This window comes from Poecilia mexicana, unplaced genomic scaffold (genome assembly GCF_051168715.1).
Source record: "Poecilia mexicana isolate PSO_F unplaced genomic scaffold, ASM5116871v1 scaffold_17, whole genome shotgun sequence".
NCBI lineage: Eukaryota > Metazoa > Chordata > Actinopteri > Cyprinodontiformes > Poeciliidae > Poecilia > Poecilia mexicana.
Genome location: NW_028263386.1, coordinates 23,317,492 through 23,342,207, shown reverse-complemented (window position 1 = coordinate 23,342,207; position 24,716 = coordinate 23,317,492). Strand labels below are relative to the sequence as shown.

Below are 24,716 nucleotides of genomic sequence, written 5' to 3'. Positions count from 1 at the left end.
CCAAACTACAACCAACAGATGGAAAGGAAATGGGTCGTGACATGAAGTTTCTGGAATGGAAAACACCTGAACCACACAAGGAGTCGAAGTCGTCTCTGTGTCAGGTTACAAACTATTTTAAATGAGGTTTGCCAATTCTGATAGGAAGAGTGAGCAGTGTTATGCAGGGGTTTTAGTCGACCACTGTCCAAGTGGTGTGGTTCCTTCTTTATCCCAATGTCAGTCTCTGAAGTTGTACCTTGAAAGAGAAGCAATGACCTGTGGGCTTATAGAACAAATAAGGGTTGTGTGTAAACCTCTGACTTTCATTGTTTGTTCCAGTTATGGATGACGCTTCAAATATCCATTTGTTTTTTGTTTTTTTTTCTGCTGGAGTCATTTGTTTGAGATCTTTATAAATAAATTAACTAATCTCTCGAGTTGAAGGCCTGGCGCCCAAAGCAAGCCGATATGTACTTGCTACTTGCTTTTTCTCCCCCTTAAGCTTTGGAGAGAAAAAACATCATGTTCAGTGAGAAACCCTTGGTTTTGCAATAAATAGTACAAAAAAAAACAAAAACAAAAAATTTGAATATGTCTAGAGGAACTCGGAGGAGAGTCATGAATAAATAAAAACGTGTGCGCAGCTCAGACACCAAACGGGGAGAGGAACCTGCTTCAAACGAAAGCCACTTCTAACGCGTGTCCTGCGTATCTCCTCACCTGGTCGTGACCCTTCTTTTTCTTCTTCTTCTTCCCCCAGCACCCAGAACTCTCTGCGTCCTTGCCGCCGGTGTCGCACAGCAGGCCGTCCAGCTCCTCGGAGCCGCCCTGCTGGCTGTGCGACGTCTCCGCAGCCAGACGGTAGGACAGGTTCCTCAGGATGCACACGCAGTTCTCCACAGTCTGCAGCAGGAAAGGTTGGACGGGAGGGGAAAGTGAGGAGGAGACGAAGGAGGCGCACGGTGAGACACGCCGCAGAGATCACACGCACACTAATCCTATTGTTGAGAGTGGCAGAGCAGTCAGCAGTCACAGACTTTGATCATTTGGAGGATTTAAAAGAAAAATAAAATAAAAATCATCCAGAGAAGAGGTGACTCAGGGAACACGCAGGGAGGCATCAAGTAACCAACCATGTTTCTGTGTCAGAGTTCGGGCCGACTAATGTAACAGAAGTTTCATTTCTAAGCAAAGACTTCTCATGTCTAGTGTGTTTTATAATGTGCATATTTATTAAATATTTTCTTACTCCAGATTAAGTAGCTTTTTTTTTTCTTTTTTACAAAAGTTGCACACTGCAGGTTTAAGCATCAAGTCCTGCATATAAAAACAACCACAGCCTGATTCTGCTACGACCACATTATACTGTCTAGACACTGCTAATTTTCTACTTTTCACTTTTTATCTCATCTGACTATGACATGCATTTATATTTGTATTTTTTCTTCTTTCCTTTAAGCTATTTGTCTATTTGTCATCCAAATAGACAAACAGCTGCCAGTTTTAAACAGCGACACGTCACACAAGCACACTGTATTCTACTCACGCAGGTATGAACCAGATTATTAATAGTATGCGGAGTGTGTGTGTGTGTGTGTGTGTTTCTGCATCACCTTGCTGTCTATCTCGCTGCTCCCCAGAGCCGTCTGGATGACGTAAAGCAGGGCATCTGTGAGGCCTTCGCACTCCCTCATCCTCCTCCGCGCTTCCTCCCCGGCAGAACTCACGTTCCTGTTTCACACAGAGACACAGACGGACACAAGTTCACGATCTGCCGCATGTTGACAACGTACAGAAAAGAAGGGAAAGCTCTGCACGGCGATGCAAACGTGGTTGAAAATGTTTGTTTTCACATATTTTGCATCAGCGATGTTGACTCTTTGCAGCTACGTCACTCGAGGCGCCGCGATGGACGTCAGAGGTGAGAGACGAGAGAAATGAACAGAGCGACTGAAACTGTCCAAGTTCAGCAGTGGCTTCTACTTGTTCGAGTCGAGCTAATTTGTCTGTGAACGTAACGCACCTGGTTGGGGGTTGAGGGGGTCAGAGTAGTTCCCACAACGTGGACTCAAGTAAGAGTGGAGATACTTAAGCATATTTTTACTCAAGTAAAAGTAAAAATTAGCCATCCAAATATGACTCGAGAAAAAAGTGTCTGTTAAAAAGACCCAAGAACAGAGCAGCTAATAAATTGATCATTTAATGTTTAAAAATGACATCATCAGATGGACAAAAATATAAATTTAACTGGAAATTTGGGTATTTTAAGGACCAACATGACAACAGTTCATACAAAATAACAAAATCAGACCAAATAAAATGTTTCCAAATAAGATTCTTTCGATAAAAAGCTTATGAAACTTTAACACAAACTGCAGGTGTGAAATTTTACTCAAGAGAAGTGATACTTCAAAATAAAAGGAAGTAAAAGTAAAAAGTACAAAGCAGTGAAAAATATTCCTAAAAATACTTTATTTATTTATGTTCAAAAAAGTTACTCAAGTAAGTAAAATTGAGTAAATGAAACTATAGTTACTACCCAGCTTTGCTTAGGGCTCATAGACGGTTTACTGTTTACTAAAGTTTGAGCTAACTAGCTTAGCAACCGACCCAAGTTGTCTAACAACTTCCTACATAACTGGCTACAAAAAACGAAAATCAGAAATCTGATTTTTCTTTTATGCTGGCAGAAGTCAAATTGATGTAAAATAATTGTCAAGCCTGTATGGTGACCATAGCAAAAACATCAGGCTTCACACACTTTTCGTGCCAAAATCTGGCATCAGAAATCAGATTTTCTGAATCAGATTTCCAAGAGGAAGGAAAAAGAGGAGGGAAATTTGACGGATGTCAATTCTTGACCAGTCCAACGGGAGAAACATTTAAGCTATTCTATGGCAAACATTTGGTCTGTAGTTATTCAACTTTTTATGAAACAGAAGACAAGAGGAATGAAAGCAATCCTGCTTTTTTTCCCTCATTCCCTCTCCAGTGGAACCAGGACCGATTAGTCTGCACGCCTTCCTCTCTTTACCCAAATCTGACAACATCAGAAGAGTTCGGACTCACCTGCTGATCCAAAACTGGTGGACATCTGCATGCAGACGTCGTTTTGGCATGACAGATTTAGGAGAAGTCTGACTGCATTAGTGGAAAACCAAGTGGGAAATGCGAAGGTGTTGTAACGTTCTGTTCAAGTGAGGCAGCTGCTTTTGATTCTAACAACCTCAGTTTGTTTTCTAAAGTCAAATAACTGCCTAAAAAAAAAAATAAAAAAAATCGATGTTGACAAACTGTACTCCTCTGAGTCTGCATCTTCCCCCGGTTGTTATTTACTTCGAGTCGTGATGCAAGTTCACCAGAACACACGCACACGCACACGCACACACACACACACACACACACACAGCAGGACACTGTCAGAAAGCTGCTGCATAACCTGTTCAGTGAACAACATGACAAAATCAGAATAAACAGCCACCTGAAACATCCAAATTGTAACAAAAAAGATCCACTTTCAGCTGGCTTTAAGCATACGATTTCTCCAATCTTAGATTTGGTCTCCTGTCTATTAATAGGCTGAAATTAATTACCCTCAGTCGGTTAGAGGTAATGAATTCCAGTGAAGTGATTCCTTCGCAATGAAGCCGAGCTGCAAGATTATCTCTCATTATTTGATCTTTAAGCGTAGAGGATCAAAATAACAAGGCAGATAAGAAATTACACCCAACAGATAACACTGTGGCTAAAAGTGAGCTTCTTTTCACTCAAATGAAAATGTGATTTAACTCTTAACGTACTGCTACCACGGGGAAAAAAAAGAAAAGAAAAAAAGAAAATCTCTCCATCCATTTTGAATAACTGCAAAGCAGAGGCCCAACATGGTGAGATTTGCTTAAAATGAGGTTTTCCAGCAGGAAATGCAGTGAATGGCTGCACACATCCAGAAGGAAACCTGGTACCGTTTCATTTCATGGGGTCGTTCGTTTGTCTGCAATCTTACTCTGTGAAACACAAAATCCTCCACAGGCAGCTTTCTGTGAAGAACCCTGCTGCCATGCTGTGGTCCCAGATTTGACTAGACTAGAGCAGGTGCTGATTCAGAGCTGGGATGGTTGGGTCTGTTTACGGAAGGTTTCTCTGTCAGCGATGACAGGAAAAGACCTCGAGGGGGTTTTATTTTTTCTTTTGCACCTGCCTTTGCGGCTCATTTTTAAACAGACACATTTAACTCCTAGAAGTATGTTTGCGAAAAGTCATTTGCGAGAACAGAAGGCGTTGGTTTGTATGATTTCTATGTTTACATCTCAGTGCTGGTCCTGTGAACAACGAAGTCCAACGAAGAGCATCCTGTGGCCAAACAGACTTGAGTTTTGCCGATTGTTAAAAATGATAATACTGTTGCGATCGCTGGCTTTTACACATCATATCTTGATCATTCATATTGAACTCACACTGTCCAACTCAAACATAGATTTCGACTTCCTTCCTGTCATATTTTTGCACTCAACACAGGATCTAAACACGACATCCAGGTTAAATGGTGTTTGACAGCAGCCAAAAAAATACAGTCGTTAATATTCAAACCGCTACAAAATTGCGAAACAGTTTTTACAAGTTGTTTAAAACTTTGAAGTTTTACTTCAAGTGGTTTGCAAGCTGGGATTTAGCTTTTTTTTTTTTTAGTGTACAAAATCATTGAATAATTCAACAGAAAATAAGGTTCTGCATCCTGGTCCATATTTTACAGCAAGAAAACCTCACGGCGAAATGAAGCCAGGCAGCGTATTAAAGATTCAAGGTCGGCGTTCCTATACGTGATCTGGTCCGACTGTGTTAGTTTACCTAAGGGCTGTAAAGTGACGTGCAAACTGTTGCAGTGGAAATGGGGCTAATAAAGACAGCAATTTGTTGCATTTTTAATAACAGAGAGCCTCTCTAATCTGCCTAAGCAGCATGCTAAAAAAGGCCTGATGATTCCTAAAGGAGTGAAAGCCTCCAAGAGCTCAGAATAAACGGGTTCATATGCTCCTTATTAGCCGCTGGGGCGTTTGTGTCGCATCTGCCCCGTTCTCTGCGCAAAACTCCAGATCTTCTTGTTAGCTGACACAACAGGAGGGAGGCGGTGAGAAACGGCAGAGCAAAAACGGCGAAAGGGAGAGGGAACGGCAGAAGGGAAAACGGATAAAAGAGGGCATAATACGATGGAGAAGGAAGTATCGGGATAATGTGACGAGACGGAGAGAGAGAGAGACCAAAGAGGGGGTAAATAGAGAGAGAGAGGGGAAAATGAGAAATTGCGGATGATAATTGGAGACGGAACGAGCGAGGAAAAAGAGAGAGCAGGTGGCCGGCGATAGACCAAACCCGCCATGAAATATTCAATCTTTAATCAGACTCCCAGCATTCCCTAACGAGGCGTGAGAAGGATGAATTAGGCCTTCGAGTTTGGGGAGCCGAGCGGCTCAAAGTTATCTCGCACCGACACGCTCGCCAACAGACTCAGTATCACACACGCACCACTGTACCAGATGTGTCCTTTTTTTTCTCCCCACAAGTGTACAGTGACGAGATTAATGAGCCGCACGTGGTTGGACGGAGAGACAAACAGAAAACACACACACACACACGCAGTCAGTCAGTCAGTGTCCTGCTGTGTGTGTTTGTCTGTGGAGAATGAGACGGAGTCGTGCTCAAGACACTATTTTCACCCAAATTCTGCCCAGTTTTTATCCTGAAATATGCAGAAAGACTCTCCTTCAGGGTTCCTGCACATTTTTTTTTCATATTTTTCAGACTAAATGTGAAAAAAATTCTTTTCAACAGGAAGTAATGGGGCATATCTTTTTTTTTCTTTTTTTTTTTTTTTTACAAGTCAGGCTTTAAATATGAAACCTGCACAAAACCACAGACAGGAATGAAGGATAAAGAAAAAGAACGAATGAATGAACGAATGAACGAATGAATGAATGAATGAATGGATGGATGGATGGATGGATGGATGGATGGATGGATGGATGGATGGATGGATGGATGGATGGATGGATGGATGGATGGATGGATGGATGGATGGATGGATGGATGGATAAACAGGTTGAGACCTGAATGGAGGGACGGATGGAAGAATTGTTGGATATAAAAGCTGATTTTTTTTAATGAAATATTGTTTTGTGAGAATGTCTCACCAGAAAACCTGTTGGAAAATACAGGCAGCATTTAGCTAATCTACAAAGGTGTGGCAGAGTGGAGTTTCGTATTTTAGATTAATAAAAATGAATGAAGACATTTTAAAGAGCCAAATTTAAGTGTGTGCTGTCACATGTAAAGTGGTTGCAGAACTTGTTGTTGTTGTTCATAGCACACTGCAAGTCTTTCTAAAAAAGGACAGGAAGGCAGCTTTGATGTTATGTGACGTTATATATTTTAAAAGTGGAGATACTCTCAACCTAAAGGCTAAATTATAACAAAACTTGGAGCCCACTGCACTGAACCCCACTGAAAACCTCACGGTTTTTCCACCAGATATTGATTTCTGAACACTTCCTGAGTTAAAACATTAGTATTGTTGTTTCTAAATTAATATGAACTTGTTTGTTTGCATATTTGGGGTCTGAAAGCACTGCATCTTTTTTTTTTTAACCATTTCTCATTTTCTGCAAATAAATACAACATTTTTGCTTGGAGTTTCAGAGACAGTAGTTCATATAATAAAAGAACAATGTTCATTTTACTGACGGTCTCTATCAGCCCCACATTTTCCAAATCGCACTGCACAACCAACGAGAAACCGAGCAGCTACGCTGGTGAGTCATCAGAAATGTAGCAAAGATTTTGAGTTTTCTGAGTGTTGACTGGTAAAAAAAAAATAAATAAAAAAATAACACTGAATGTTTTCTAAAAATATATGACTGTGTTAAATATAGTCTGACACACTCTTTTCTGTTTGGGTGCTTAATAAGAGAGAGGAAAAAAGAAGAAGCAGAAGAATAAGTGTACAACAAAACAAGCTCTGCAAAGCGTCAGCTAGAAATCTGAGGCGCAAGATGGAGACAAAAAACAGAAAACTGACCGGAGGCAGCCTGTGGCGTTGCGGAGGACCTGGGAGGAGTGCAGGTGAAGCTTGCGGTCCTCCTGGGTGTGGGGGGACGTGTCCCAGCCCGAGTGCGGGATGATCACGGCGTTGGTCAGCACGGCCAGGGCGTCCTGGATGATGGGCATCTTCAGGGCGTCGCACGACGACAGGTTCCACAGAACGCCTGCGGACAGAGCAGAGCAGAGATGAAGGAGAACGGAAAACATGCAGGAAGTCGAACCGCACACCTGGAGCCTTTGAAAGACCTCAGTGTGGACTTTGACCTACTGTTCATGTCTACTACCAGTTTAATATAGAGATCAATATCAGAGCCATATTGGAATTGTTAAATTGCCAATACAACAAACATTTAGCACTTATAATCGCAGATTATGACAATGACTCAAATCGGGTAAGAATCGATTTCCCAGTTTCAAAACCTATCAGGGGTTGAGCACAAAAGTCTAGAAGTATGGCCCATTAATAATTAGAATGATGTGAATACAGACAGACATGCAGCTCAGCAATACACCTTCCATATATTATTAGTGCAAAGCTTTTATTACTGCTCCTTTTTAAATGGAAGGATGCTCTGTGCAACAAGTGCTTGGAAACTACAACTACATTTCCAGGGGTTTTATTTTACAGATTTTAGGGATTGGCTGGCAACTGATACAAAATAATGGAGGTTCAGGTATATTATGCTATATAGTTCATGGCATGATGCAATGACCAAGACTCTCAGGAGAAAAAAAAACAAAAAAAACCACAGAGGCCCAATAAAGAAAAGCAGAAAATATTTCGTAGGTTTTGACCTCTTTCTAAAACCTCTGGCTGCTAGGTTTTAGAAACGCTAGCAGCCATTTAAAAATTTCTGGAGTAAGTTCTACAGGAAATCAATGAATACATTTTAGAACAACAGGTGTTGGTGCAATAAGAACAGTTTTTGCTTTTCTGTTTTAAAGTAAAAAAATATATTGTTTTACAACTGTGCAAATATCATTAATTTGTTAAAATTGGGAAAGCATGACATTGGGTTTTTGGTCGATATCCAATATGCCGATATACTAAAACTCATTGAGCCGATAACCGATATCAATATCAATAATTTTTTTCCTATAGCTACTTACTGAAACTATAAGATTTTCTCTACTTTGGATTAAAATACTGCATTATCTTCGTCAATTTAGCCTCTACCTGCTACTTAAAAGGTAAAAAAAGAGGCCGAAAACGATGCAACACTTTCAACTTGCATCATGTTTAATGTTAAATTTATTCATGACATTTGCTCTCTATGACAACACTCAAACATTGTGCTGTTCTGCAGGCATCATTGTCTCATAAAAACAACAGCTTTTATATCGGTGAGTTATTCTGACCTAATGGCCGATGTCCGATATTAAATTTTACTGCTAATATCGGCCGATATTGATGCCATGCTGTTAAAATCGTGTTCCCTTAGTTAAAATATTGCCCAAGTCTGCCGCTCTGCATCTTTTTGAGTGTCTATACATTAAAATATACTGTAATATTATCAGAAGGTGACACCCAAACTCAATACTAAACACCATTTCTTTAAACAACACAATAGTGTGTGTTCATTTGAAAGAAGTGCAGATAGTAAATCCACTGAATGAAGAACCGCTGCAGCTTCTTCCCCCATCCCTCCTCTTAATTCTCTCCTGAATTCAGCATGTAGCGACCAGCCAAGCAAGAAAGTGGAGGTTTTTCTCCTGCCTACCAATTACCGTCCACCCTTACCGCCGGCCGCCACAAACTACAAAACACTTTTGACCAGAACGGACAAAAAAGGTCTCCTTTCCCTGGAGAATACCTCTCTCCTTGTTTGGACGACACGTATGCTGAACGTTTTAGAAAAAAAAAAAGGGGGTGAGGACAACGAGGGCAAGAGGGAAATCACCGTATTTTGCCATTAACCACTCCGACTTCCTGAGTGTCACAAATGCGCTTGTTCGCACACAAACGACGAAAATGTTGATGCAGGACGTCGTCGCTCTCTCGTTGACCTTCATCTTACAATCTTTGCATTGGTGTAATTACATGTTTTTCCTTTGTGTGTCAGCCCGTAGTCGTATCTGTACGTATCGGGCCCGTTCCTTTATGACAGTAATTACAGCCGTGGTGGCGATGCTTCCTTTCTGTCTGAGCGTTTAACGCGTCTGGAGCGAGGCGTCCCGCTCTTCAGGCCTCTCGCTGTTCACCCTTGGTTCAACAGCGCCGGCGTAATTACAGCTCTTCTTATCTGTAGATAGGATTTTTTTTGCCCCCATCATGAGTGTGTGTTCATTTATTTTATTTTATTTTTTAAGTGTGAATTGCATCTAAGCCCCTTGACAAATCAAAGCTGACCCCATCAGCACTTCGGGCTTTTTTTTTTTTTTTTAAGGCGGACGGCTTCTGTTTGGGGGTCAAACACATTTGCAAAATGACTTTTGGCTTCGTCATTTAGAGAATTTAGCTTCTCGTGGCGATCGGGACAGAACGGGTGTGCTGCTTGTGCAGCTAAATTTTGCAATTATGATCCTATGTGTTACAGAGTTTTATTCCAACAAAAGCCTCAGTCATGTGACTGCGCGTCTGTTTGACGACTGGCGGTCGGCATCAGCGAGATGATCTCACGGATCTCACCATTTTGTTCTCTGAAGTTTAAGTTTGTAACTTTTAAAATCAGAACACATCTTCCCACCAGAGAGACGTCACCTTCGCAGCATAATCTTGCGTGTATTTTCCGCAGAACGAAAAACAAAACAAAACAAAGCAAAAAAAAAAAACATTTAATGAGAAAGATAAATAATAAAATCTCCCTCTGAGCAAACACGCCACTTCCACAGCCGCGTTTTACCAGAGCCCCGCTTTAGTAGGTAATAACTACGTTTCTTGTAATTAGAAATGTAATGCATGATGTCATAGTTGCAGCTGCGAAGGCAGAGATTCTTGACTAGCTGGAGAAAATTCAGCTGTTTCCCGGCGTCGCTGTGGAGAGAATGACATCATCTCCTCGAGGTGAAAGGCAACGGGATGTTAGATTTGATCAGCAACGCGCACACTCACAAACCCGCCGACCGTCTGAATGGACGGCGCTGCAAACAGACATGCGGCAAAGGGCACACACGCACACACACACACACACACACAGAGAGAGAGAGCAATGAGTGTCTGACAGATGAAGGAGGTTAATTGCCACAGCATTACATCATGAGTGGCAACAGGAGGCAGCGGGCGCGCCGCTACAGAGAGGGAGGGGAAATGAATATGTCGGCTATCGCTCTTTGTCTCCGGAGCCATTTCCCATTTGATTTGCAGTTTGCTTGGATTCGTCGTCCTGTCACGGTTCTCTGTTTAGGCCATCGTGGCATTGTGGGTCTTTGGTTCTCCCAGACTATTCCGTATTTCATCTCTTGTTGTTCCGACTCAAATTGTTAGGTGCTTGATGTGAGATGATACAGTTTTTGTTGCAGCTAATATTACAGTTTATTTTGCAGGATCTAATTAACATGCCTCTGGTTACTTTACGGTAGAGAAACATTAAAAAAAAACATAAATGAATCCTTGGAGGCTCAGCAGCAGCGTTTTGTGAACCCTTTAGCAAAGCACTGTATGTACAGTTTAGCTTTTCATGCTAGTGACATGTTGCATCTTCAAGCAGCCCCAAGATGAGGCTTTGACCTTCAGAATGACAAATGAGAAAATCCTCCATGACTTTGTGCATTGTGGGAGGATGACTTTTTTTTTTTTTTGGTTTGGCTATAAATAAAATGTATAAAGTAGAAAATTGTTGGTGGTTTGCTGAGTCATCCTTTTTAACTACAAATATTCACAATGTAAATAAACAATATCACATTAACAGATTCAATTGGTTACAGATATTTAGTATAAATAAAGCACTACTTTTTTTTTGCTTTACTTCTTAAGATAAGGAAGGCTTCCTGTGTCTTAAAGTTTCATCTTTTAATCCATGATTCCAGGTCTAAACGAAGCCATTAAATACATCTATGTTTCTATTGACTGACTCGTTTTACTCAGTTTATTCAAGGTTTTTTTTCCAGTAAGATACTCCCAGCAATGTCAGGTCCAGGCCACCGCTGCTCTTTCAACCATGGGTCAGCCAATCAGAAGACCGCTCAGGCGTGAGATGTTCTCACAGCTGGAAAGGCTCCTGAGTGGTGATGGTGTGTCATAAACGGTGTGAGAGGCTATTTTCCTCCGGTGTCAGCAAATCATTGTTCAGGAACAAAAAATAAAAATCCCACAATGTGCATTAAAGTGGAGAAGGGAAGAAATGTAAATCGGTCGACGAGTTCAGGAAAAACAAAAAAAAAAAAAGATGAGTTCCTCATCTAATAACCAGCAGAACCGCGAAGTTTCAAAGGAATCGGGAGTCAGGGAAGAACAGGCCACTCTGCTGGACGTCTTTTGTTGCGACAAGTCCTAAAGTTTAAACCGGTTCCTGCTTTCAGCTGCACACGAGCCTCAACCAGAGAGCCGGTGGAGTAATCGATGGGTCTCCTTTGTATCCAGGGCAGGTTTCCGGAAACTCTCTGCCATGATGTGGACAGCAGGCCTGGTGTCAACCCAACAGGAGGCAATTATCCTGTCCACAGATTTAGCCTCCAAAACAGAAACAACCTCCGCTTAGAGGCGTCCTCCGACAACCTCGGCTGGATTAAGCACAACTACGGACATCCATCTATTTTTAGTTTGCATCGACAAATTATTACCATCATTCCCAACATGCTAAGTTTGGGTCTCTATAGAGTCTGAGATGTAACTCTTAGGGCTTTTACAGTTTTTCTCAAACGTTTTCACACACATCTCCAGACCTTCAAACGGTCAAACTTTGACACGGCAGTCAGTTTCTGGTGAACAACTAATGGAGTCAGAGATGTGGGAAGATATTTAAAAGAAAAAGTCTTGTTGAATTTTCTTTCAAGCTGAAAAGTTTTCAATAGGAAACATGGAAGGTAAAACGTAGCAGACAAAGTTTCTCTGTTTAATTCTGTTGGAAATCTCAAAGCTTTCATGAGGATCTCACTGTATTCACAGCTTTATCATCGTTGCCTAATAAGTGACTGCTGTGACACCGCCTCACAACTAATGACCACTTACAGCAAAAACGATTATTTTCTCATATATTTGGTCTTAAAAAGAAATCTTAACTGGATATTTTTAGCATTTCAAAGCTCTGCTAGGTGCTCCTCTTACAGAAAAGAGTTCGACTGAAAAGTTTGGACACTTTTTTTTTATTGCTGGAACTAATATATAAATTGTACGACAGCGTATAAGCTTAGAAAGAAACTTAGTAGTAGCTTGGGAAAAACGGGAAAACTTCCTCATAATAAGAAGATGCAAAACTCATTAGAACTAGAAAGTTTTCCTGTTTTAATGAGGTTAAAGAAACGTGTTATGACGAGATGCACAGCTCCTTAGAACCAGAGCATCTTCTCTTTTAAATAAGAAAGGTGGTAAACGGCAACAAGTTGGGGTTTTTAGATGTTGTCTTGAGGAAACAGGGAAAGGAGAGTCAAATCAGCTTCGCCTCTTTTTAACAACTTGTATCCTGTCAGAGGAGCATATTTTACATTTCCTTTAAACAAAACAATCTCGTTCTAATGAGAAACTTTCGCTTTATCTTGTTATAACGAGAACGTTTTCTCATTTAAATGAGAAGCTTTCTCGTTAAAACCACATATAAAAATGATCTCATAACAAAGAACTTTCTGTTTTAACGAGTCTTGCTCTAGCATCCTTCTATGACGGGAAAGTTTACACGTTCGAGCGAGAAACTTTCTCTCTAGAACAAAATGCTGCCCCTGAATCCGTTCCCGAGCTCTGGCGGTTCAACGCTTCTGTAAGATTGCGAGTTTATATTTTCCTCTTCATATGTGTGCAGCTGTTGCATTGCGTACGGTAAGAGATGACGGTAAAAGATCTTGTCCTTGTCTGTTTTTGAATTCCACACACGCTGACTGCGGATCGCTCTTATTCTGTGTAAAATGTTAAACCTGGGCTTAACAAACAGAGAGGATCCTGAATGAGTTTAAAGAAGAACGAGTCCAAGAGGCGCTGCATTTCAAGTTTAAACAACCACATTGAATATGAATGTAATATTTACTCTGCACGATGAAAAGTCTGATTTGTTATTCCAACCAAATTATTTTTTTTTTTTTGGAGAAAACTGTAACTACACTGAAGCAAAAGGAGAGAGACTGTTTGTCACACATGTCTGTGTGATTACGAGTGGGTCTCTCTGTGTGTGTGTGTGTGTGTGTGTGTGTGTGTGTGTGTGTGTGTGTGTGTGTGTGTGTGTGTGTCTGCGGCCAGCGAGGCAGGTACCCAGACTTCCTGCTGTGGTTCTGATTCAAAATGCTCACCAGACAAAGAGAAGCAAGCAGACGAGGCTGCTGATACGGAGAAATGGCGAAAGGCAAAAAACAAAACAAAAGGACAACGGAAAAAAATCCCCCCAAAAAAGAGACCAGTTAAAAAAAATAAAAAATCGACTGGAGCGAAAGAGAGAAGGAAAAGAGGAGAGATTTCCTGTGGGTCATTGAAGGAGAGAGGACAGAGCGGTCTGCGTGCGTCCGGTCGGTCATTGAGCTGATTCATTTGTGACAGAGGGGATTTCTGTGCTCCACGCCATGAATTGCAGCTCTAATTTATATGGTAATCTTCTTTAAGACTCTCGCTGCATACAAAACTCTTTTTATTCCCTTTTTTTTTTTTTTGGAAAGACTAAAACCCCTCCGAGCCTCACAGACACATGACGACGTACAGAAACGTAACACGTGGCTCACGCTCTGTGGGGAAAGGGACAGGAGACGGCGCCTCTCACTTTCTCGTTAGCGCCGCTTCACGTCACGCCAGTCGGCGCAATCGACGCTTCACGTGTTCGTCCCCCCGGCTGGAATCCCACGTCGGCCTGCGGCGTGAAGTGATGAGCGACTCGAAGGACGGCTGCAGACTGCTTTTGTTTCAGGAGAGTTTGCAAGGACACTCGGGTCAAAGATGGGAAATGTCTTTGAGTTTTTAAAAAAAAGAAATAATCACCGACTGGAAGCTTAAGATGCAGTATTTAAAAATAGCTTTGGGTTAATTTTATACAGAAACGACTAAGTTGAGACAAAAAAAATCCCTAATGCTTTCTAGAACTTTGTATCAGATCTCTGACTTACGTATTTGCAAAAACAGAGGAAAACTGATGACTTTCTTTTCAGCAGTGTACTAAAAACACCTTCAAATAAATTACTGATAAAAACTATTATTGTGTCTCTACATTTTACAAAACAAACAGCACTTTTTCCAGTTTTGTTCCTTAGTATTTTTGAGTCTCGAAGATTCCAACGTTTTAACAGGACGCCCAGAAAGCTCAAAGTATTTCATCAGGATTTTATGTGAAACCAACACCAAGGATCGTCTCAGTGTGAAGTTCTGATTTTTTTGTAATAGTTAAGAAACTGACAGGTATGGCATCTCCTAAAGGGCAAAACACGGTGGTGGCGGCATCATGTCGAGGGGATTTGGAGCTGGTTTGAGTAGATGGAAACTAAATAAAAGAACCAGAGGCGACAAAAGACTTGAGACCTGGGTAGAGGTTCATCCTTCAGAGGAATGGCTTAGATCAAAACATATCCCTGTGATAAAACGGCCCAGTCAAAACCCAAACCTGAGTCCAGTTGAGATTATGTGACAGGATTTGGTATTTATAGATCCTCCTCTCTGATTGTGCTTTAGCTATTTTCCAGACAAAAATGAACAAAAATGGCTGTTTCTAAAGCAATGTGTGCTGAATATATAGTAGAAAGCTGTCCACATTGTGACACACCCAGCAATAGCAATGATTAGTTGGGGTGTCGGGGGTGAAATCTGCCAGTCGCTCTGAGCGGCGTGGGCGCCACGTCAGAGTTCGTCTGGGACGCCAGCTAGATGTTTTCATAAAATGTGGATGCCACAATGAGAAATCAATAATTTCCTCATTTAGTCCCTGGATTGTAATCACCCACCCTCTGAAACCACACACACACACACACACGCGCACACATGCACACACACCTCCTCCTCTGGGGATTTCCTGTGAAGATCAGCTTTAAGAATTGAGTCATATTCCTCTTTTGGAGCTGTCATTTCTGACTCTAAGGATATATATATATATATTCACACAATAGGTGTAAAATCTAAATGTAGCAACATGACAGAAACACTAGCAAGGCATTGATTGATGACTATGTTTACATCCCACACTCAGCTGAAATTAATGAACCATAAATCCATATTTCATCACTTATTTGTGTGCAGTGGCAGTTCTGGAAGCCACAGTAGTGACTGTAGCCTCACGTTTCCTCACAATCTCTTTGTGTGTGTGTAGGTGTGTGTATGTGTAGATGTGTGCGTGCGTGTGTGGGTGTGTGCATGTGTGTAGGTGTGTGTGTGTGGGAGGATATTTCTGAGCTCCTTTCAGAGTGCAGCAAAGTGTACCTAGAGTAAATTAAATGTTTGCAAGTAACATGTGAAGGATCATTCCCAGTTCAAACGCAAACAAAAACCCCATTAGCAGGAGGCACCAGCGCACTGCTGCTACTGAGATCCAAGTCCGAGTAAAAAGAGCAGCAGCTTTTTGTTCTGGTTCACAGTTAATGCTGAGAGGACAGGTGTGTTGTACCTGTGAGCAGCTCCCTGATCTCCAGGTCGGTGGTCTTCCTCAGCAGTCGGACCAGAGCGGGAATCCCTCCGCAGTTCTTCAAGGCGATCTTGTTGTCGTCGTTGGCTTTGCCGTACACCAGGTTCCTCAGGGCTCCACAGGCGCTGCGGTGAACATCTGTCATCCGGTGATCCAACAGGTCCACCAGCAGCTGGATGCCGCCCTGTCGGCGGATCTGCACACAAAGGAGAGAGTAAAGAGCTGCCCACGTTGGAGCTCGTACTAAAAAAACGCGTTTCGGAGTGTTTTCTCCATCAAAACTGGAAAATATGCCAGCAACAGACTTACAAATAGGGCTGTAGCGATACACTGATATCACGATACAACACGGTACGCGATATTCTGCTCACATACGATATATATCACAATATTCAGCAAACGATATGATTCAATACATTTTTAAGATTTTCTGAAAGATTTTAGAGATTTTGTGACTGTTCCATAGACTTGGATTAAATTAATATAACAGATGGCATAATACTGGTGTAATAAATATTGTTTTTGTTATACATTTGTTATGCATTTGCTTTGTTTAAATGTTAATTGTGTGGCTTTGTGTATTTGGCTATGCAGAAAACAAACTTTTGTCTTATTCACTTATATTAGATAATGTAATGTATTTCACCTCATTAATTAATTGTAACTGGTTGTTTCATTACATGTCATTTATAATGTACATGTGCAACTGGGTAAAAAATGTCACATGTGATAGCAGTCATTTCATTCATGTGGATTTGACAAAGTTTGATTTCTCATAAAGGATTTTGACTTGTAAAGAGGTTACACTTTTCTCGCTGTACAGCAACAATATTAGTAACCTTTTGCCATCGTGTGTACAATCATGGCCTGAAAAGCAGATGTCTCTGTAGAATGGTGGGCTCAAAGGACAACGCTGCTCTTTATGTTTGACAGCTGATGGGCATTTTGATCCTCTGTGATCATTTTGATGTGAACCAAAAGTGAAAAGCAGCACATACGACATGTCAACAGCGCAAGGAGAATCTGTTCTCCGGCGGCTATACGTGTCAGATTCAGTGGTGCCTCAGAACTATAACTTCTGTGTGGTAAACACGCAAGTAAAGTAAATTATGTAACAGACACTTAATGTACCACAACTTTTTGACTTTAGTTCAGTGGGTTGGAGATCTAAAGAGATTTTTTTTTTTACCTACACCTATTCAATGCAGCTGGAAGGTAAAAATCCATCTCAAGATATCTGCAGCCTTTAACAGCTATTGTTCCAGAATCAACTTCCACTCATGACTTCACCAGTTTCACTGGCCCAGCTGAAGAAAATCACATTGACAGCGTGAACCGGCAAACGCCACGTTTCAAGAATGCAGTAGTACGTTCAGTGTCTGTCCATCTATTTAAGAAAATGTGTACATTTTCTAGGGGTTGCTCCTAAACAACAACAACTTAAGAAGAAATGTCATTTTCTGATGGTTTCTTGCTAGCTAGCTTTATAGCTAGGCTTTGCTTCACCTGAAACCTAGCCAGCTACACTACTCTGTTTTTAAAGAGCTAGTTAGCTACACATCTAGGTTTCAGGCAAAACCTAGCTAGCTGCGTAGCTAGCTAATTCTAGCTTCACAGCTAGAGAATAGTTAGCTAGTTGCTGTTTTTGTTGTCCAATAGTAAGCTCTGTCATAGTTTTGATTTAATCTGCCTTGACATACGTATTGCTCTGCGAGTTGACAAGGCAAATTTGGGTCCTGGTCCAGCCTTTTTTATTAATAATTCAAGTTATTTTATCTGAATTATTGCTCTGACTGTGAAAATGGGTGCCGGTTGCTACTTAATTTGTAGCCATTTCTTGGTTTGAATGAGGAGTTGAAAAATGCTCTACTATAAATCAATTCAAAACACTTGAGACAGAAACACGTATCAATAATGAAAATAGCATGTTATCTTGTCCTTTCCAGTTTGAAGAGTGGCTAAGCTACCTCTAGGTCACTTCTTATCGTAATCAACTTAATGAATAAGTAAAGTATGTGCTTAAAAAACAGAAAATAAAATACAACATTTTGTTGTACTAAATACACCGACAGAAATTAAAAGGGTTTGGATTTTTCTGTGTGATGCATCTGAAAAAGATGCATTGAAAAAAATCCATATTTTTCAATAAAAGATGCATTAATTTAATGCGTTTCATACATTTTAAGTGAGGGATATGAATAAGTGTGGAGAGTACTGTTGTTTTCTACTTTACCTGAACTGGACAGGAAAAAAACACACAACACAGTAATGAAGATAAATGGGTGCAAAAAGGTAAGAGCTTCAAGGCAGATCACATTTATTCACTTGATAGGACCATGAAATATAGTTTTGATCCTGGGAAATTGAGATGCATTACACAAATGACAGACGGCTCCAGCTGTATTACTTGCTGGGAGACTGATCAGGCAGAAGGTCACACATTTCCCTTGGTGTAGTTTCACAAATGAAGCTGCAGCTTTCTCAAGGGCGAAACAATGTTTGGCCTACAGAGTTCAGTCCTGCCACACTTCATCAGGCTAGTCCCTTTGTTTCACCTCTCACTCTGCATTCGGCTGCTGGTGCCTGATTGCTGTTTGGAGAACTCGGTTCGGACTCATTTCTGTCGCCTCCGTAAGCGTCAATAAAGCGGAACTGAAAGGCACTGAGTTGACACCAAGGAGAAAGACGGAGCAGCGTTCTGCTGGACACGGAGAGACAGCGGCTCCAGACGAAGGACGGAGTCGGAGCAGGAACAAGACGGGCGTCTGAGCCGGGCTCGGTGTTTGTGCCGGGGATTTATGGCTGTCTAACGCAGAGCGACGCAGCAAGCCACACGAGCCAAATGTAGCTCCTATCCAACGGAGACTAATCGCCTCGCCTTCAGGCAATGCGCTAAATAACAATTTTATGCAACGCACATCTCGGTGTTACAGATAACGGCAAGATAACAATAAAGTAAATTGGCAGTCGTCAGATTTACAACCTGCCGTTATAGCATCAGGGCACCGTGTTATGAAGTTGTGTTGTCGCACAGGAATAGTTATTATTTAAGCAGTGAGATAAATATAAAAGTGGCCAGGACATTAGCAGTCTCAGCTTGATGAGACAATACAATTAGTAAACTCTGTCTATGACTAACTTTTTCAACTTTGGTCACGTCTTGAGATTTTTTTTTTTTCTTTTTTCTGTTTTTGGTTGGATCAACACAAAGTAATATACGTTTGTGAAGAGGAATGAAAATACTACACGGTTTTTAAACCTTTTTTTTACAAATAAAAATCTGAAAAGGGGATGAATTTGTATTCCTTATTTATCTAGATTGACTATGGTATCAACTTTTTTTCTAAACTCACTCAGAGGGCTTTATTGGCTAGCTCTTTATTTATTTATTTATTTAATTTTTTTGCAATGAGACTTTAAGGTTGGAAGACCTCCTTGCCATCACCCTAATCTTCAGCTCCCTTGACCATCAGAATGTAGTTTCGGACTTCGCTTAGTGACTGAGTTTGACACTCTTGGTTTAGGAGTCAATAGGATTAATGTATTTATGTAATGTGATGGTGATGTATTGTCTCAATGTTTGTAACTCCCTGGCGGACATTATACCACAATGTATGCTGCGTTTATACTGTTATGTATTCTGTATCTCAATAAAGATCTATTAAAAAACAAAAAAACAAGGCAAGTTCCATGTTAAGACCATCATGTTTTTGATTTTGATTATTTTTAATGAATGCATTAACTTTCTGTTTGCGCAAGAGTATCAACTTATGCTTAACGTAAGTTTATTTGTTTGGATATCGCGGTACGACTGTTCAGTACAGGGGAGTTCAAGTCTAGTCCTTGAGAGCTGCCATCCTACAATTTTCAGATGCTTCCCTGCGCCAATTAACACACCTGAATCAAATGAATGGCTGGTTAGCAGGTCTGTTCGGAGCTGATCCTGGTCTGTTGGAGTAAAGATGTATCGAAAAGTTGCAGGACCTCTCGAGGACTTGACGTGAGCACCCTTGGTTTATTGTTTTTGTTAGCAGCTAAAGCTAGCCAAGCAGGTGTAGCACGGGGTGTCGGGTGGTTAAACTAACATTAAAACTGTCAGAAAGGTCATTTCAGTTAACATTATTTAGCTGTGGAGTCGTTTTCTTAAAGTTTTCGGCTATAGACGGCATAATGGGGAGAGTGGCTGTGCTGGACCGGTGGTTTGATCTATGCGATCAAAGCTAAGCCAAAATGTTTTTGTCTCTATAAATAATAATGATCATAAATAAGGACATATTGGCTGACTCTTTTTTTTCTTCATTAGTACGTCATGTTGGTGACTGAAGCCTGTTATGATGACTTAACACATTTCTTCCGACAGGTTGTCAGAAGAAATCCTCTCCATAATGTTTCTATAAGCTGACTAATTTCTATAATACCTAATGTCTGAGTTGTGTTCATGGTAATTATTTCTGACATTTTTATGCTTTATGTTGTAGGTGGTGAAAAATGCTCTCCAGGGTAAACCGGGTGGACAAAGTATTTTGGTGGGTCTGGTTAGTTTTGCTCACTTCTCTTTAAAATGTTTATTTATTATCCTAATGTGTCTGCTATTTATCCTGTTGTTCCTCCAGGCTGGGAAAACCAGGCATTCTTCTGTTGGTTCATGTGCTTCGTCCTACATCCAAAGGCCACAAGAAGAATCCAAAACAGCTCATGTCAAACTGTGGACCATGTTTTCAGATATGTGCAGGTATGTGGTTATTCTAATAATCCTACTTTGTAGAAGCCCTTTCTCATTGGCTTTGTTTGCTATCTGAATGTTTTCTTTTAAAAAACGGTAAACTACTGGCAGCTATAGACGCCAGTATTTTACCGTTCTATCACAGAACGGTAATGTACCGTCAGGATTAATTACGGTACAGCTACTGTGGATTTACAGTAAACGTCTGGCGTCTATAGCTGCCAGTATGTTACTGTAAATTTAGAGGATTATTTCTTAGAGTGTAACAATAGGTTTAAATTTCAAAAAAGGATTAAATAAATTATTCTGAAAGAAACAGAGAAACTATTTTGTATTGAATTTTGTGTCATTGTATATCAACAGTTTGTGATATTGTTGTTTATTTTCTTTTCAACAAATAATAAGCCGACAGTTTAAACTTTTTTCTGGTCTGTGGTCATTAATGCACTTACACTTCTCCCTACTCCCGAACCCAAACCTAGCACTGGTCCTATTAACTGTAAACACATCGTAAGTGTTACAGGTGTACAGAAAATGGATGTATGAATGGTCTCTAAATTACTAGAATTTCTAGAATTACTTGAACTTATTTTTGGTTGTTTGAGGACATAAATTTATTATTTTATAAATGGACCCAAGTGCATCAGGTGAGAGACGTAGTTAATTTAATAATATTTAATAAAAAAAAACAGATAATAAAACTTACAAAATTGAAAAAAATCCAGGGAACAAAAAAATGCAAAACAAAGACAAACTGGAGACACGGAAAGATCACAAGGAAACCAGGGAGAAAAAAGAAAAGTGATGAGATGAACTGGCAGGTGTGAGTGGAGGGAGTGGAAGCAGACTGTGAAGGGATAGAAAAAATAGCAAAGGAAAGGGGAGAAGATTACACAAAGGAAAACAACCAAAATACAAACACAAAGGAGTAAGGAGTATGGAGGACCAAAACTGATATAATAATAAATAAAAGAATAAATTTATAAATAAAAGAATAAATATATATCCAACATATATAAATAAAAGAATAAATATATCAATAAAATAATAAATATATATCCAACGTAATAAATGAAAGAATCAATATAAAAATAAAAGTAGAAATATATAAAAGAGTCAATATAAAAAATGTAGAAATATATAAAGAATAAATATATATATTTCCATTTGGTGTATTCATTTCTGTATTGTTTTCTGTATTTATTTCGTGTGCAGATCGATTGTGAATGCCTGCCTTATAGACCCTTTTCACAAGATGTCAAACAACATCCGTTTAACATCCACTATCTATACATAATCTAAACTGGACAAATTCCTCGCTGATTGACACCAGTTTGACTACGAAGGTACGTGTTTTTTTTTTTTTTTTTCTAGCTGTTAGTTGATATGCTAGGCTAGCAATAGTAATTTGTTAGCTGGCTAACATTACGTAGCCTTTCTGTTTTGGAAATAGAACGTATTTAGGCTCTAATCTTAATCACATTTTTATAGTATAGACTGGGGTTGCCACCCTTCATGGAAAATGCGTGATCGTATTAAACCCTCCTCATTTACGCTAGTTTCACCACCCGCTCAGTAGCGACATGTCCTGTAGCCACATGTCCAAAACTTGGCAGTTATGCCAAACACCTGCTGCTCCATCACGTCCTGAGCAGTTAAACTCTTACTACGATCAAGACATGAGGAGGAAGGTGCTGAGATAGATAGATAGATAGATAGATAGATAGATAGATAGATAGATAGATAGATAGATAGATATTAACATTTCATTGGAGAAATGTGATTCTCTCATACATTATATATATATATATATATATATATATATATATATATACACATATATATATATAATAGCTCATTAACTTCACATTTCTCCAATGAATATTTATCAAATGTTATGATTAGAAGGTTAAGTTTCCTATACTTTGTTTTCCTGTGGTTGTAAACTTGGCAGTAGAAAATTGATAACATAGGAAAATAACTTTATATCCCTTTTAACAGGTTACACTTGATTCTGCTGTGGTGCCTGTGGAAACAAAGTGCATGAAGTTTGTGCTGAGGTGGGAAAACCCTGTGGATCACATGGTGGGACTTCTGCTTCAAACTGCTCATTACAGTGTACCACTGCCTCTGTCATCCACCAGTTCACTGCAGACTGGCACCAGTTCACTGCAGACTGGGACCCACCACATGGATGTCTTCTTAAATTGTAAACCCTGAGTACACAATGTTGAAATAAAATTTATATATCTTTTGTAACTACATTTTCTCTATCAATGACTTAAATTATTAACTGTGGTAATTATGTTTGTGTAATGTAGTAACCATGTAGTGTTTAATATAATTGTTAAATAGATGTTTTAAAGAAACAGCCACAAACCTTATGTCTTTGGTCCACAATAGCAGCTTTAATTTTAGCATTTCCTCTCCTCCACATACTTTGTTGCCAGATGTGTAAAATTTACAAAAAGAAGCTATTTAAATGTAAATGTTGCACATATGTAGATTACTCAAGAGAAGCTATTAACAATAGTTTTTACAGAACTCTACACAACATAAATTAATTTATGAATAGATACATATATGTATATTAACTACAGAATAGGTACACAAAGATTTCATTTCTAACAGCTGCTAGCAGTAGTGAGTGTTCATCCAAGAAGTGTGACTTGCAGGAGCAGGGAGGCTCTGTACTGGTTTCTCCTTTTAAATCAAGAAGCCCATGATAGTTTGACTAGGCAGCAGATGTCCCACAGCTGATTGACTGAACCTGCCATGGACAGAGGAACAAGACCATCCCAGATATGGTAGGTTGTCAGGCTGGCTACTGCTGAGAAATATGGACAACAAAACAAATGGAGAAATTATGAATCACATCAGAATATGTACATTATTTGGCAGATGGTGCTTAAATCAATATTTAAAATGCTTTTCTAAACAACAGTGTTGGAAGATGCAAGTGATTTTTGTGAAACTTAACAACACAGCACTGAAAGGAAGCGGTGTACGTGTATGTTTCCTAACTGTGGCTAAAGCTGCTGCTAGCTGGTTTACTCTCCGATCGGAGGCTGTTTATTATATACACAGTCAGAGAATGGTGGATTGTCAATGAGTAATAACGGCTATCTAACACTTAAATGCTGTTATTAACCTTACCTTTTATTGTGTCCTTAAGATAATGAGTATTTGTGAATTTTTCAGTCAGGTTTCCTGAGGACTGTTGAACTGAGGCCGAAAGCCCCACGTAGGCAGGCATTCACAATCTGCACACGGATCGTTCTCTTTCCTGTTTATTGACCAATAGACGTAGTAGAAGGCAACCCACCTCATTAACATAACAACGAAGCAGAAATACAGCGAGGAAATAATACAGAAATAAATACAGAAAACAATACAGAAATACAGAAAACAATCGAGAAAACAATACAGAAATACAGAAAATAATACAGAAATAAATACAGAAAACAATATAGAAATAAATACAGAAAACAATACAGAAAACAATACAGAAATAAATACAGAAAACAATACAGAAAACAATACAGAAATAAATACAGAAAACAATACAGAAAACAATACAGAAAACAATACAGAAATACAGAAAACAATACAGAAATAAATACAGAAAACAATACAGAAATAAATACAGAAAACAATACAGAAATAAATACAGAAAACAATACAGAAATAAATACAGCAAATGGAAATATATATTTATTCTTTTATTTATTATTATGTCAGTTTTGGTCCTCCATAAGGGAGACTAAAGGAACCTAATTAAAGTAGAACAAAGGAAAATAACTAGAAACAAGAAATAAACATAATTAGCATTACCATGAAGAACAGATGTGGAAAACAAGGCAAAATTACATGGAAACAACTAAGGAACACCAAAAGAATCTGAGGAAGATTCTGATGGAACAGCAACCTTGGAGGACGCCAACGGTGGAGCAGAAACCTAGGAAGATGCTGCCGAACAGCAGCCTTGGAGGACGCTGGCAGCAGAGCAAGTACCTTGGGGGACGTTAGGGGCAGAGTGGGAACCTTGGGGATGCTGGGGAAATGTCCGTTCCAACCTCCTGAGCCTTGTCGCAGGTCCTGTCAACATCCTAGCTGACCTCATGAGCCTGGCTTGGAGGTCGATGGGACCCGCGACACTGGCAGTGGAGCAAGTATCTGCTGACGGCAGAGCAGGAACCGGGAGGCCAACGAGACACACAACGAAGCCCTGGAGGTCGGCCTGG

General features: G+C 39.9%; 1 protein-coding gene across 1 annotated transcript in view; it reads right to left on the bottom strand.

Moving 5' to 3' along the window:
* The window catches only part of ctnnd2b (catenin (cadherin-associated protein), delta 2b), a 135,839-nt gene that overhangs the window by 24,581 nt on the left and 86,542 nt on the right, over positions 1 to 24,716 (bottom strand). Inside the window, exons 12-15 of the mRNA XM_088014978.1 lie at positions 15,732 to 15,945; positions 7,052 to 7,238; positions 1,596 to 1,713; positions 703 to 885 (exon numbers count right to left, since the gene is read on the bottom strand). Of these exons, the coding sequence (XP_087871104.1) occupies positions 703 to 885; positions 1,596 to 1,713; positions 7,052 to 7,238; positions 15,732 to 15,945 (702 nt within the window). The remainder of the gene's footprint in view (positions 1 to 702; positions 886 to 1,595; positions 1,714 to 7,051; positions 7,239 to 15,731; positions 15,946 to 24,716) is intronic.